This window comes from Mustelus asterias, chromosome 27 (genome assembly GCF_964213995.1).
Source record: "Mustelus asterias chromosome 27, sMusAst1.hap1.1, whole genome shotgun sequence".
NCBI classification, from domain to species: domain Eukaryota; kingdom Metazoa; phylum Chordata; class Chondrichthyes; order Carcharhiniformes; family Triakidae; genus Mustelus; species Mustelus asterias.
Window position 1 is genome coordinate 26,092,082 of NC_135827.1, and position 16,382 is coordinate 26,108,463.

The 16,382-nt window shown below is 41.5% G+C and overlaps 1 protein-coding gene across 3 annotated transcripts in view; it reads right to left on the reverse strand.

Annotated features, from left to right (window-relative positions):
- Window positions 1–16,382, reverse strand: part of snx19b (sorting nexin 19b) — a 167,184-nt gene that overhangs the window by 56,998 nt on the left and 93,804 nt on the right. The window contains exon 9 of one of the 3 annotated variants that reach the window (XM_078198904.1): window positions 5,323–5,449. The exons of the other annotated variants lie outside the window; for them this stretch is intronic. Coding sequence (XP_078055030.1) covers window positions 5,428–5,449 — 22 coding nt within the window. The 3' untranslated portion in view covers window positions 5,323–5,427. Of the gene's footprint in view, window positions 1–5,322; window positions 5,450–16,382 lie in introns of those variants that run through there. 3 annotated transcript variants of the gene reach the window in all.

The following is a 16,382-nucleotide window of genomic DNA, read 5'->3' on the forward strand; positions in this document are numbered from 1 at the left end:
ATCGAGTCTGCACCAATCACAATCCCACCCAGGCCCTCTCTCCATAACCCCCATACAGTCACCCTAGCTAGTCCCCCTGACATTAAGGAGCAATTTAGCATGGCCAATCCACCTAACCCGCACATCTTTAGACTGTGGGAGGAAACCGAGCACCCGGAGGAAACCCACGCAGACACAGAGAGAATGTGCAAACTCCACACAGACAGTGACCCAAGCTGGGAATCGAACCCAGATCCCTGGCGCTGTGAGGCAGCAATGCTAACCACTGTGCCACCCCAAACACTTGCATTGAGTATGAATTTGCCTGTTTCTGAGTGCAGTACAGCCCATTCTTAATCGATCGGGGGTGGGTCATGTGCTTGTGGGATCTGGTTGGAAGAGAACTTTAATTTTCTGAGTCTTTATTGAAAGGCCCATTTTCTCATGTTTTGGGGATGGATTCGACAATGGCCTGGAGCTCAGTTCTTGAGCGGATGCACACAAAATTACACTGAAGCTCAGTGACTGAGTTGGGCATGATTTTGGTTTTGGGCTGGGAAATGGTGCAGGTTGAACAGCTTCCTGTCTGTTCTGTAGATTATCCCCACACCTGTGAGTAATTTGCTGGAGGTGCGATGCAGCATAGCAGAGGAAAATGGAAAAGAGAGTTGATTCAATGACACAACCTTGTTTGACCCCAGTCCATACCGAGATAGGGTCTCCGGTGGTTCAGTTGGTGAGGATCACGGTTTGCATCTCATCGTGGAGTTGGAAGAGGATAATGGTGAACAACTTCTGAGGGAAGCCAAGCTTGCGGAGGATATGCTGTAGGGCTTCGCACATAGCAGAATCAAAGGCTTTCCTGAGATCAAAAAAGGCCATGTTCATTGGTAGATGCTGTTACTCACATTTTTCTTGAAGTTGCTGCTCAATGAAGATCATGTCTGTGGTGCTTCTCAACGGATGAAAACCACATTGGATGGAGCTCTTCAATCACTGGGAGAAGGTAATTGAAGAGGATCCTTGCAATGATCTTGCCTGTGACAGACAGCAGGAAGATTTCTTTGTAGTTATCACAACTGGAGACCCTTCTGGAATATGGTCACAATTATAGCATTCCTGAGATCAGCATTACATTATGAGATGTGGGAAATGAGTTGTGCTGTCGTACCAGAAGTGTACCTCTGTTTTGTTTCAGAATTTCAGCAGGAATTCCATTTGCTCCAGAGGCCTTGTTATCATTCTGCTGCTGAATGGCTTTTTCAACTTCACACAGGCCCAGGGTAGACCCCGTGGCAGCGCTGAGATTGAGCCGGGTGGGGTATTGAGGAATATTATTTTGGATGTTCAAGCTGAAGACAGGGTCTCAGTTGAAAGGTTCTTCAAAATGTTCTCCCCAATGAACATTGAATGTCTCCATGTCTCAGTGAGCTTTCCTCCATGTTTTGCTCCCAGCAGGATGGGCCTTTGAGTACTTGGGCCATAGATCATCTTGACAGCACCGAGGAAACTATGCATGTCACTGGTGTTTGCGAAATGTTGGATCATCCACTCTCTTTCTACTCCCCATTTGTTCTTGATTAAGATCAACGGTGAGATCTTGGAAAATGTAGGTCATTCTCTATATAGCAGGAAAGGATGTCCTGAGGCGTGGTACACCGGCGAGACCATGCAGACGCTATGACAATGGATGAACAGACACCGCGCGACAATCCCCAGGCAGGAGTGTTCCCTTCCTGTTGAGAGCATTTCAGCAGTCAAGGGCATTCAGCCTCCGAGGTTCGGGTAAGCGTTCTCCAAGGTGGCCTTCAAGACACATGACAACACAAAACTGCCGATCAGAAACTGATAGCCAAGTTCCACGTGTATGAGGACGGCCTCAACCGGGACCTTGGGTTCATGTCACACTGCGTATAACTCCCACCATTTGGCCTGGGCTTGCAAAATCCTACTAACCGTCCTGGCTTGAGACAATTCACACCCCTTTCACCTGTGATTATCCCTCTCTCCACTCGCATTGTCTGTAAAGATTTGATTACCTATTAAGACTCGCATTCCAACCATTATCTTGCAATTGTGCCTTTGTCTATATATGCCATGTTTATGAACCCAACTCTCCACCCACCTGATGAAGCAGCAGCGCTTCGAAAGCTTGAGACACCAAATAAACCTGTTGGACTTTAACCTGGTGTTGTGAGACTTCTTACTGTGCCCACCCCAGTCCAACACTGCATGTCCACATCATTCTCTGTGTTGTGGCAGCCTCCTCTTGATGAAGTCCGACTTAAAAGATGAAATTTATCATTGCCCCCAGTGTGCCAGCTCAGCCTCTGGGAAGAAAACTTGAGGACCAGAATCCCAAAGCTAAGAGGTCATAGTTTACTGGCCAGCAGTGATCCCTGCACTCTCTTCTGCTTTGGACAACCTACAGAAGCCATTAAAAGACACTGGAGAAGTACCATCAGCAGTGCCTTTGAAAGATCCTGCAAATCCTGTGACATGAAAGGTGGTTCATCAGCAGCCTTCACTCCCAGGTCAACATGCTCTAATCAAGGCACCAATCACTTAAAACCAGCTCCACTGGGAAGGACATGTCATTTATATGCTTGACCAGATTCCCGAAGCAACTGTTCTACTCAAAACCCAATTGTAGCAGCAGACACCAAGGAGGGGAGCAGAAACACTTTAGGGACATGCTCAAAGCATCCCTGAAGACATAAAACATCCCCGCCAACTCATGTGACTGACTCAAAAGGAGGTGGTTTGTTCGCAAAAGGCACCGAACAAATCAACAGACTTCTTCAGAATCACCCAGAGGTGAAGTCATGGCATGGCAGAGAGCACACAAATCTACGAACACCCCACCTGACCTTCAAGCACCACCTGCCCTGTGGATCGTGCATTAGACACATCAATCATCTCAGAACCCACCGAACCACAGTGGAAGCAACTCTTCGCCGATCCCAAGGGAGTCTAAGAAGACAGTTGTAGATATTTAATCTGTTAAATGTGAGGGAGCTGTTTTGTAAGATCACACGAACAATTGTATAGAATTAAGAACTGAATGACTTAAACTAGAAAGCAAAGAGGGTTCTGAGAACAGTTAAATTTGTTTGAGACTCATTACTCAAAACTCAACATATTAACACTGAGAAATAGGAAAATGAGAAATCCTATATACCTCACCACAACTGGCTTCTTAGTTGCAAAGCAAATCAGACCTTCATTATCAACACTCCAATCATTCTATGTCTGTTTATGTTACTCTGAATTCATATTGCAATTTGAAGTGAAGTTCAGCTGAAAGAAATGCAATGTGCATTAGCAACCACTGTGTTGCATGGGAAATGATTAGATAGAATCAACAGGCGGAAGCTTTGCAGCTTAGACACACTGTTATTAAGACATTGTTCTCCATTCTCCTGTGCTACACGTTCCTGGAGTACTATTAAAAACAGATTGATATATATTCCAATTTATAAAAAACAAAGTTGAAACCTGAGACATAAAGCATATAATGAACCACTGTTGAAGGTACTTGAGAGTTAAGGCCATCTTCTTTGTCAATGTATGAATGTTGTACTCCACTTTTACAAGTCAGAATGACAACTTTCACAAATTTTATATACAATATTATTCAAAAACAAAACTATCTTATTAAACCAAGGCAATTAATACAATTGTAAATCCTTTTATAAGTACGTCATCACAGATCAAGAACATTTTAAGACCATAAACAGAATTAGCTGACGAAACATGCTTACACAAAGCAAGCCAAAACAATGCAATATCCAGATAACAGAAGTTGTATTAACCCTGCCATGAGATTGCTTTCTGTAAACATCGATTATTGTTCCTATATCTGTGCAACATATTGAAAACTTAATCAGTAATCCAATCCTCTAACCCAATCAACAAGCTCTGAAAGCTTTTATCCAAAGAACTCGAGGGAGATGTGATAATGAGTGATCAATTCACGTGAAATCTTAACATACTGTCCCATTTCCAATAAAAATTGGACCTTTTGTTTATGGTTCCTGCATACTACTGTTGAACAACATCCAACATATTCAAACTTCTTGCCATAACATTCAGAGGTCTATAACTCTAGGTCCTCTCTTATAACACCGTTTGCCATGCTATTGCCAGAACACCAACGGTACCAAGGACTGTTGTCATATCATCCTATTCATGTAACAGGGACTTGCAGCACATAATCAACTAATATGTAGTTACTCAAACGTAATAAAAAGCAAGCCTCATTAAACTTTATTTTTTCAAAAATACTTAAAATAATTTTTAATATCAATATTATCAAAGAACAAAGAAAATTACAGCACAGGAACACACCCTTCGGCCCTCCAAGCCTACATTGACCATGCTGCCCGACTTAACTGAAACCCCCTGTCCTTCCGGGGACCATATTCCTCCATTCCCATCCTATTCATGTATTTGTCAAGACAAAGTCACTATCGTATCCGCTTCCACTACCTCCCCCAGCAGTGAGTTCCAGGCACCCGCCACCCTCTGTGTAAAAAACCTGCCTCGTACATCTCCTTTAAACCTTGCCCTCGCACCTTAAACCCTATGCCCCCTAGTAACTGACTCTTCCACTCTGGGGAAAAAAGCTTCTGACTATCCACTCTGTCTATGCCTCTCATAATCTTGTAGACTTCTATCAGGTTGCCCCTCAACTTATCGATTAAATCAAATATGGGGTCTAGTACTATGGAAACCTGCTGCTTGAAAAACTTTGACAAAGGAGTTAGAAAGTAAAGGTATAATAAACTATTTAATTTGTTTTAGATTTTAAAACGCCTATAAATTACCGGTACAGAAACAGTAAGCACATCCCATATGTGTAAATGTCAAACTAACTCAAAATTGGACTAGTCAATTTGAAGCAGCAATTAATATGGTCTAATCAGCAGTTTCTAATCATAGCTGGTTCACATCTACTCTTTTAAGATAACATTATTTAACTTTTTATTAAATACAGTGGAAATTGAACATTGTTTAAAATAACTATACACCATTTTAGTCTGCAGAGCCAATGGCAGTCAAGCTACAATTATTAAGAAAGTTTTAATTCTCCCCTGTCTTCTCTTGAAGGTGCTGACTTGTGCTGAGGTACAGTTCCACAGATATTGGAAAACCTTCAGTCAAGTAGTGTTCATGTGAGCCTAGGCAGTAGGCAACAAATGGACAGCACAGTGACTCAGTGGTTAGCACTGCTCTCTCTCAGCGGCAGGGACTTGGGTACGATTCCCCGCTTGTGTCACCGTCTGTGTGGTGTTTTTGCACGTTCTCCTCGTCGCTGCGTGGGTTTCCTCCGGGTGCTCTGGTTTCCTCCCACGGTCCGAAAGATGCATTAGCCATGCTAAATTCCCCCTCAGTGAACCAGAACAGGTGTCAGAGTGTGGTGACTAGGGAATTTTCACAGTAACTTCATTGCCATGTTAATGTAAGTCTACTTGTGACACCAATAAATAAAAAACAAAATAAATAAAAACATTCATTCGCTGAGGAACCTCAAAAGAGCTTGCTCTGTTCCTACAAGTATAGGTCACATAGATATATGATCGGGAGCAGGAATCCTTTCTGATTCAGCTTTCTTGAGGCATAATGTAACCATTAAGTAAAACTTAATGGGGGCAGTTTAAAAACGTAAATTTGCTATCTCATAACAATACAATTAAACTTTGAAGTGAAAAAGGCCTACTCAGCAACCATGATATTCTACTGCCATCTACTGCTTCTATTCTATACTTGTAATACAGCTCAGAGCCATAGTCATGTTAACTCTATTACCTCTCTCAGCTGGAATGCATGTTATAATTAAACATAAGCCATGAGTCAAGTGATCTATTTAGCTTTCCTAGAACACATGAATTACATCCAACATTATTCTTTCATATTAAAAGTACTCAAATATTTAAACACTTAGCAAGTTATCCACTGTATTCTCAGAAAAAGGCTATCACTTTCCGTGATTGCCACATTTTGAAGCTCTCTTTCAGAAATACCTTTTAAGGAGAATGCGGGTACTATGTAAAATCCTAATATGGATTCTCAACCCCATTAACTGCTGGCATTACATTTTTAAAATTTGTTTCACTTGTTTTACTATAATTTGGGGCTCTTTGCAAGCAACTCGCACATGTGTGGTGATTAACTCAAATGGTACCTCAGGCTTTGATTTGATTTATTGTCACATGTATTAGCATACAGTGAAAAGTATTATTTCTTGTGCGCCATACAGACAAAGCATATCGTTCATAGAGAAGGAAACGAGAGAGTGCAGAATGTAGTGTTTCAGTCATAGCTAGGATGTAGATCAACTTAATGCAAGGTAAGTCCATTCAAAAGTCTGATGGCAGCAGGGAAGAAGCTGTTCTTGAGTCGGTTGGTACGTAACATCAGACTTTTGTATAATTTTCCCGACAGAAGGTGGTGGAAGAGAGAATGTTCGAGTTGTGTGGGGTCCTTAATTATGCTGGCTGCTTTGCGGAGGCAGCGGGAAGTGCAGTAAGAAGTTTAACAACACCAGGTTAAAGTCCAACAGGTTTATTTGGTAGCAAAAGCCACAAGCTTTCGGAGCTGCAAGCCCCTTCTTCAGGTGAGTGGGAATTCTGTTCACAAACAGGGCATATAAAGACACAGACTCAATTTACAGAATAATGGTTGGAATGCGAATACTTACAGCTAATCAAGTCTTTAAGATACAAACAATGTGAGTGGAGAGAGCATTAAGACAGGTTGAAGAGATGTGTATTGTCTCCAGACAGGACAGCCAGCGAGACTCTGCAGGTCCAGGCAAGCTGTGGGGATTACAGATAGTGTGACATGAACCCAATATCCCGGTTGAGACCGTCCTCATGTGTGCGGAACTTGGCTATCAGTTTCTGTTCAGCGACTCTGCGCTGTCGTGTGTCGTGAAGGCCGCCTTGGAGAACGCTTACCCGAATATCAGAGGCCGAATGCCCGTGACCGCTGAAGTGCTCCCCAACAGGAAGAGAACAGTCTTGCCTGGTGATTGTCGAGCGGTGTTCATTCATCCGTTGTCACAGTGTCTGCATGGTTTCCCCAATGTACCATGCCTCCGGACATCCTTTCCTGCAGCGTATCAGGTAGACAACGTTGGCCAAGTTGCAAGAGTATGTACCGTGTACGGGTTCATGTCACACTATCTGTAATCCCCACAGCTTGCCTGGACCTGCAGAGTCTCACTGGCTGTCCTGTCCGGAGACAATACACATCTCTTCAACCTGTCTTAATGCTCTCTCCATTCACATTGTTTGTATCTTAAAGACTTGATTAGCTGTAAGTATTCGCATTCCAACCATTATTCTGTAAATTGAGTCTGTGTCTTTATATGCCCTGTTTGTGAACAGAATTCCCACTCACCTGAAGAAGGGGCTTAAGGCTCCGAAAATTTGTGGCTTTTGCTACCAAATCAACCTGTTGGGACTTTAACCTGGTGTTGTTAAACTTCTTATTGTGTTTACCCCAGTCCAACGCCGGCATCTCCACAACGGGAAGTGTAGACAGAGTCAATGGATGGGTGGCTGGTTTGTGTGATGGATTGGGCTACATTCACAACCTTTTGTAGTTCCTTGTGGTCTTGGGCAGAGCAGGAGCCATACCGAGCTGTGATACAACCAGAAAGAATGCGTTCTATGGTGCATCTGTAAAAGTTGGTGAAAGTCGTAGCTGACACGCCTAATTTCCTTAGCCTTCTGAAAAAGTAGCGGCGTTGGTGGGCTTTCTTAACTGTAGTGTCGGCATGGGAGGACCAGGACAGGTTGTTGGGGATCTGGACACCTAAAAACTTGAAGCTCTTGACCCTTTCTACTTTGTTCCCGTTGATGTAGACAGGGCATGTTCTCCTTTACGCTTCCTGAAGTCAATGACAATCTCCTTCACTTTGCTAACATTGAGGGAAAGATTATTGTTGCCGCACCAGTTCACCAGATTCTCTATCTCATTCCAGTACTCTGTCTCGTCGTTGTTTGACATCCAACCCACTACGGTGGTGTCGTCAGTAAACTTGAAAATCAAATTGGAGGGGAATTTGTCAGTTCTATCAAAAAGGACTAAATGGTCTGGGTCTGTATTCCTTGCAATTCAGAAGAGTGAGGAGTGACCTTATTCAAACATACAAGATCTTGAGGGGGCTTGACAGGGTAGATGGTGAGATGTTTTCACTAGTGGAGGAGTCTCAAACAAGGGGTCATAGCTACAAGATAAAGGGCCAGTCATTTAAATCTGAGGTGCGTAAAATATTATTCTTGCAAGAGGTGTGAATTTCTAGAATTGTCTGTCTCAAAGAGTGGTGGAGGCTGGATCATCAGAATCTTCAAAGTGGAGGTGGATAAATATTTGATCGAGGAATAGAGGGCAATGGGGAAATGACACAGAAAAGGATTTGAGGCCAGCATAGATCAGACATGATCATACTGAATGACAGGACAGGCTTGAAGGGCCTGGTAGCCTACTCCTGCTTCTATTTTTTGTGTTATAAGTGTATGTTCTCAGGAACCAAAACAGATAAGAGAACCAAGTTGCACATGTACATTCTGGCAAGGTGACAATGAAATGCTTTCTCCACTTTTCTAGGAACCAGCACATTTCCACAAAGCCAAAATCTCAGCCACGCTTCTGGCTAAAAACCATTGCTGACAAATCTTTTATAACAATAACTAAATATTTCTTAGTGGAGAAAATATCTCTTATTTATTTGCTTTAGATTTACTAAAGCTTCAAAATATAACAAGGAATAAGGTTTCTTTCAAGCCATGTTATGGCTTTTAGCAATTTCATTTTAATTATTTTAAGTATGCGCACTATAAAAATCGCTCATTTTGAAAGGCAATGGAAAAATCACTGCTTACCACGTGTTCAAACTGATGTAAAAATGTGATTACTTTCCTGCAAAACATTTCCTTGCAGTCGGATCTTGTATCTAAGTGTTGCCACAAATGTTGTTATTTTTGCCCTATATGGACTATGTTGCTCCCACGGTGGACCACATGGTAAAGACACAGTCCAGTAGATCATCAAACCAGACAGGCTTCAAAGATCCCAGGTTCAAACTTCATTCAGTGTAAACATTTCCTGAATGTATGATGAACTGATTCCGAGAATGGATCAGTCACCTTTCGGTGCATTATCAGAATTTTTATTCATTGTATGCTAACAATTTAAGACACCGAGCTTGCCAAAAATGTCAATATTGCTCGCGATGTTCAAATGCATTAAACAGAGGTCCCATTCGAATTTTCAAATGGACATATAACGATCCCATGAAGATTCGCGGAGGTGGGGGGGGGGGGGGGGGGGGGTTATTCATGGTTCCTGCCTAATATTTATCTCTCAATCAACATCACAAAAAAAATGGATGATCTGGTTATTTTTCCATTGTTGTTTGTGGGAGCCTGCTGTGTATGAATTGGCTGACATATTTTCTACATTACAACAGTGACTATGCTAAATACAAAATTGGTTAGCTTTAAAGCGCTTTGGGACATCATTTTGTTGTGAAAGGCACTATATAATGCAAGTCCTCTTTTATCTGTAATCAATATGCAGCCATGCACCATCATGAGCAAGTGGAGAAGTTGGCAGGTCCAGCCCTACTCTGCAATTCCATAATCCTGGACTGTGTCTTTACCATGTGATCCACTGTGGGAGCAAAGCAGTCCATACAGGGCAAAAATAAGAACTTTTTGGGGTGACACGGTGGCTAGCACTGCTGCCTCACAGGACCAGGGACCTGAGTTCAATTCTGGACTCGGGTCACAGTCTGTGTGAAGTTTGCACATTCTCCCCGTGTCTGCATGGATTTCCTCCAAGAGATCCGGTTTCCTCCCACGGTCCAAGGATGTGCAAGTTAGATTGATTGGCCATGGTAAATTGCCCCATCGTGTCAGAGGGAATACCAGGGTAAATACATGGAGTCAAGGGGATAGGGCCTGGGTGGCATTGTGGTCGGTGCAGACTCGATGGGCCAATGGCCTCCTTCTGCACTATAGGAATTCTATAATACTAATCTGAGCTGACTGCTGATACAGCAGCATTTCCAATGTAGAAACCAATGGCCTAGAAAGTTCTACTTTACGAAGGGCAGATGCGGGGAACTCGAAGGTCATTTAGGGATTTTACACAGCTAAAGGCAGGATATCCCAAGGTGAAAACAGCTGGGGGGCACAATTTCAAATTTCATTTTCTGCATTGGGCTGCCAGGTATCCACCATTCTATCTTATGTTGCGGTTTGGAGAAAGATAGTCAAAACAGGGTGCTACCTGTGAATGAATTCTGGACATAAAAGCTTGAATTGGATGGATGAATTCAAAACAGGGCATTGAAAATACATTCAGGTCAAGTAACAATTTTGTGGGTACCTCACAATATGGTACACTGCAACTTCAGCCTTAGTACAAAGTAAAACAACGAGGTACTGATGCTCCCACTGCAACACAGATTCACCCTAAGCTGTCATTAAAAAACAAATGGTTAAAACACGCAGAAAAGGCAGTAAAATGATAATACTTGAAGTGCTGCGGTGCAGTGACTGTGTTACTGGTGAATAGAGTAATAAATGAGAATACGCATTCAAATCTGACCATGATATTTTGAGAATATTAATTTCAAAACAATCTTGAAATAATTGGTATGGGAGTTGTTTACGAGTAACTCCATTGGTTATAATTGAACATTGTGATCAGTTTCTGGTGGTACCATTGGTTGAGTGCCAGAGAACTTTCTGAAAGGATGTGCAAAGTTTAAGATACAAAGAGGAACTCTGAGTCTTTTCCTTAGTGGAAACTCGAGAATCACATTCATGACCTGTGCCTTAAGGATCAGCTTCAGGGAAGAACAAAGATCGGAAGAACAAAGAACCACGAGGAAGATCCATACCCGAGGGTGGACCTGGCCAGTTCACTCAAGCGGATAGTATTTGTTTTCAGTCAAACTTAAAAGTTAAACTAGAGTTAGAATTGAAGTTAAATGAGCTAAATTTAAGATTGAAGTTAAATTAATTAAATTAAAGTAAGTGTTGCAACTAATGTATATTTATGTTGAACATTGGTACCTGAAAAGTTAAATAAAGAGAGCTTTGTTTTAAGTGAAATCTGAGTTGACTCTTTGTTTTTTGTTAGTCACACAAGGGGGAAATATCTGGGGAGGGAATAGATTAGTATTGGGGCTATAAAGGGCCATGGGAGCTGGGTGGAGGGTTATAGGTTGATATGCAGGGTATCAGGGGTTATGGGAATGGGTAAATGACAAGAGTTGGCATCGATGGGACATGGGGAATGTATTGGACATGAGGAATGTATGGAGGGTGAAGAGAAGGTGAGTTGAGGGCTGGAGGGATGTTTCAGGTTCTAATCTTTATTTTCAGACTTTGAACACAGCTCCGGAGACTTGAGGCAGGCCTTTTGTCCAGCATGTGTCCATATCCAGCATCCTCCTCAGTTCTTCCCAGGGCACCTACCCCAACTTCTAATCTAGCCCGCCCTCCTCTGGACCGAAAATCCAATGACTGGGGCAGCCATTCTTAATGGTGGGGGGTCACAATCTGCGAGTTTCCCTATCTCTGCATACCCGGTCCAGGAGCGAAAATCGGGGCCCCACTGATCTTATCAATCTGGCCGATACTTAACTGCAGTCTCACATGAACTTCACTGCCGCCTGAAGTGGCCGAGCTAGTCACTCATTGTATCGAATCACGGTAATTCAAGAAGGCCTTCATCCACCTTCTCAAGACAGTCAAGCAGGGCCAGTAAATGTTGGCTATGCCAGGGACACCCCCATCCCAAGAACAGATTTTTAAGATCTGATCAATTCAGAAACAAAAGCTCAAAGAAATGATTTAACTGTTTACAAACATGAATCTCGTTCATTGCCTAATATTACAAAGGTTTCTAGGCTGGCTGAAAACATTCGGGCTTTTACTAACTTGAATTCTATTACTTTGGCAACAAGCAAGCAATCCCCAAGATTTTGCAAAATATTGCACTGGGTTCAGTTTTTACACAAACCTCTTATTTAAAAAAGTAAATTTACACACGCTAGAAACTGTAAAGCATCCGATGTATGTGTATAATTCCATGAGATACGAGCATATTCTATTAAACCATTTAGGATATTCCGTCTTTCTTACTTATAAAGCAGTCCACAGAATTCACCATTACTGCTGTGCGGAAGATGGGATTCAGCTCAAATTTGAGGTGAATTAATGTGGTGTCTATTTCAGATGAACTTGAGTATCATGTTGCCATGAACTTTCAGTGACCTTACAAAAATAACAAGGCTCTTGTCCAAACCAAAACACGCATAATACTACTTGGGAAGCATTTCATCCACATCTAAATGTCTCTTTTGTGCCAGTCAAATGGGTATAAGGAAGACAAATGTAATCTCATCCTTCCTGAAATTGGAATGGAATTAGAGGGCTTTTTTTTTAAAACTACCATTCTTGCAGCCAAGGAGTGAATGTCAAATAAAAAAATTATATGTGAAAGGAATTATTTTCCATTCCTTAAGAGGCCAGCAATGGCTTAATGTTGCTTCATAAACATGACATTGGCTGGTGGAAATAGTTGAGTGGGTCGACCTTCTGTGTCAGTGTAACATAATTGAGGTCAAGGCACGTGCAAACAAAGGCAAAACAATGTACACCCCAACAAGTAAGAGTTTAGCTTTACAAAGAGCAGGAAAAAAAGCGCAATTGGATAAAATTCCTGGATCTTCACCAAGAATCCTTTTTTTTCCAGCTGAAAGAATGTTGAACTATCAGATGTTATATGTTGCTTACATTGCCCTGTTGGCTGGGGTCCTTCTACCATGCAACAAATGACATTAAGTACCTCTTTCACAGAACAATACCATTTTCGGTCAACAGATTACTTGAGCAGCACCAAGACTAAAAATACAGGCCGGATTTATAGAGACAGCTTCATGACAGAAATATTCCTGCAGTCAACTCTCGCTAGGAAGAAGCTATCGGTGGCCTGCAGGTCCAGTTATCTGCTAAAAAAAAAATCCTTGATATTAAGGAGCATGACTGTGCTGCATTAACTGATGACTTCATGTCAGTTAGAACTTGAGGCTGGAATATATTCAGTGGACTTTGAGCTAATATTACATATGCTCGATCATGTTGCCAGTCACGGAGTCCAGATTCTAACAATATTCAATCTCACAGTTTACTCTTTGTCATGATTGTAAACTAAAATCAACAGTTAAATAGGTTTGATGAATATTGCCAAAATTCCACACGTGTTTTATCATTTGGACAATATTTCTAAAAATACTTGCTGGACCATTTTATTTGTTTGTTCAGTGTCACTTGTCCACCCATGAAATAGATTCTTTACAAGATCACCACCCTTAGACAGAAGTGAGTAGAGTCATTTCAAAACTTCCTGCCATATGCTTACACTGAAAGCGAAAGACACTGACTTTTTAGGACAGAATTCATGATCGCAAAGGTCTTGCATGTCTCTTAAGGTGTGTGCTATAATAATTCAAGATATAACTATTTGAAGTTTTAGATCTAGACCAAAGGTTCGCAGTGTCCAGTTGGAGTGGATTTTGTCAGCATTGGATAAAATGATGGTGCATTGGCCCAATTAAAAATAACAGTGGAGTGATCAGCGCGCACCATTATTAAAGAGTAAATCGAACAGCGATTTCCAGCATCCTCACAAGTGCAGTTAAATAGAAATCAGGAAGCTGCCGTCTGAATTGCATGAGCTTTGCTTTAATAGTATCTTACCAAGAAATTAGGCATCAAAACACATGCAACAGTGTGAAGTTGCAGCATCTACCCACTAACACACTGGCAAAACTTAAGATTAGTTCATTCAAATATAAGAGAATTTTTAACAGCGTATTAAGTCTGAATTACTGCAAAGTGACTACTGTGACATTGAAAATTAACTTTTACAAATGTGGAGTCTCATTTTTTCAGGTTTTAATTAATGAGCAGCATACATTCTCTGTTGCCCATGAAATCATGCACTTATAATTTTATAAATACAGTAATCTTACAGCATTGAAATTATACACGGCAATTACAACATAAAAAAACTGAATGAATTTGACTTTGAAGTAGGCCATTTTCCAAAGCCATATTTTTATTATCTCATTAAACATATTCATTTATTGGACTGATTGGCACCATTCATAACGTGCCCACAATGCAGAGGGGAACACCCGAATGGACATTCGTTTAAATCCCCCTCTGCACAGCTGAGAGACCTTGAATTTCAAAGCCGACAAAAGATCCTTATTCTGCCCGGCAACAGCACGAAGCTGCATTTTAAAATGGCCCTTGGCCAGAAGATTGGGATATCTGCGAGTCAAGACCTGGCAGTGGGATATATGGCATAACTGTACTCTAAATAAAATATTATGGGAATAAAATGGCCAAGGCAGGCAAAGAAACTTAATAAAACCAGGATAAAAAGAATAAAAGATTAGATTAAATCCCCCTACACACAGCAGGACAAAATGACATTAACACCTAATCTCGCAAGCATAGAATACAGACACAAAACATCAGAGGTCGATTTAGATAAGGGGACACATCGAGAGGATAATGGGAAACACATTAAAACACCGGGGCAAGAACAGACAGTCCCATTAACACGGACACACACCATACAGATGCAAATTGACAAGTCTCCCAGGGAACTTCCTGACCAGATAGGACACTTTTTAGGTATTGTAAAAATGTATGAGCAAATGTTCCCGCTCGAATTTGGATTCCTATAAATATCCAGAGCAAATGTGTAACTGCTGAGATCAACGTGGCCAAACCACTGTTTCTAAGCTGGCTACGGGGGTCTCCCTGAGATCCCAGTAATTGTACAATAAAGAAAAACGCTTTGAACCTTGCCTTGCGACTCGACCTCCTTGAATGCACTGGTACAAGGGATTTTTCCTTACAACAACTTCGTTTCTTAATTGATGAGAGTTTACATGTATTAATCTTAAACTAAATCCTAACTTTTCCCATTTTCTGAGAACTATCACCATATTGTAAGGGGAGGTGGTGGCAGAGTGATATTGTCACTGGACTAATAATCCAGAGACCCAGAGTAATGCTCTGGAGTCACAGGTTCAAATTCCACCACTGCAGATGGCAAAACGTGAATCAAATAAAAATCTGAATTTAAAAGTTAAATGATGATCATGAAACCATTGTCAATTGTTGTTAAAACCCATCTGATTCACTAATGTCCTTTAGGGAAGGAAATTTGCCGTCCTGACCTGGTTTGGCCTATATATGACTCCAGATCCACAGCAATATGGTTGACTCTTAACTGCTCCTTGAAGGGCAATTAAGGATGGGCAACAAATGCTGGCCCAGCCAGCGACACCCATGAACAGATTTTTTTTTTAAATTTTGAATCTATCATAAGTGATGCCTTATCCAATCAGAATTAACTTGCCAACCAAATGGCACATTTTTCTCCTGTAGTATTGTTGTTAATGTTTGAAATTTGGCATTCTTGCATTTGTCCTGATGAGTGCAAGATGAAACGCTTCAGCACCATGTCTTGCTTTTCAGCAATATTCCAAGTTCTTTACTTCCAAGTTAATGTAAGAGGATTGAGCAGCATTATGCTGCATTTGATTTCTGTAACATTGTGAGCTGGATTTTCATCTGCCACATTGTCCAAAATTTGGAAATAAAGTGTCAAAAAGTGAAGGAAAATAAGATGGAGGCCTTCCACCAGATTTCCACCATTACCAGCACTGCAGGGCATTTTCCCCAGTCATCGATTCCTCCCATATTTAAATGAAGGTGGAGGGACGGCCCCGAGAAGATTGTTCAATGTCAACCACAAATACTACCAGCTGAAGGCAGTCCGCCCTTAGACAGCAATGGAAAGTCCACTACTGCCAGGCTGGAGAGAGAACCATGAGTTGTTTTTTTAATTTTCAAAAATCATCTACAAATTCTGCTCTGTTTAAAACATCCTCCTCGAGGCACTGCAGATCTTTTGTCCTGTGTACGTGCCACTGAACTTTCAGGGGCACAGAAATAGCAGGTTGCATCTGTGCAGTAGAAATTCTTCAAGGTTGCCACCCTAAAACCTTCAGGTGGATCAGAAACACAATAGAGTTAGCCAAGGTTTGCCTGAGATCAACTCTAGTGAAAACTTTGCGCTGTTACTTTTGTTCACAGTGTGCACAATTCTGCAGTTCTCCCACTGCAATGTGCTGCAAGATATGGACTACTGTTGAACACGCTTTGATATCCACTAAATGCTTATACACTGGTGCAACTTCAACATTTGATTTTACTGATTTATAAATCGTTAAATTCAACAGCAATTGCATTACCACTGATTGTCACGCCCACTGTTAATTTTTTTGTATC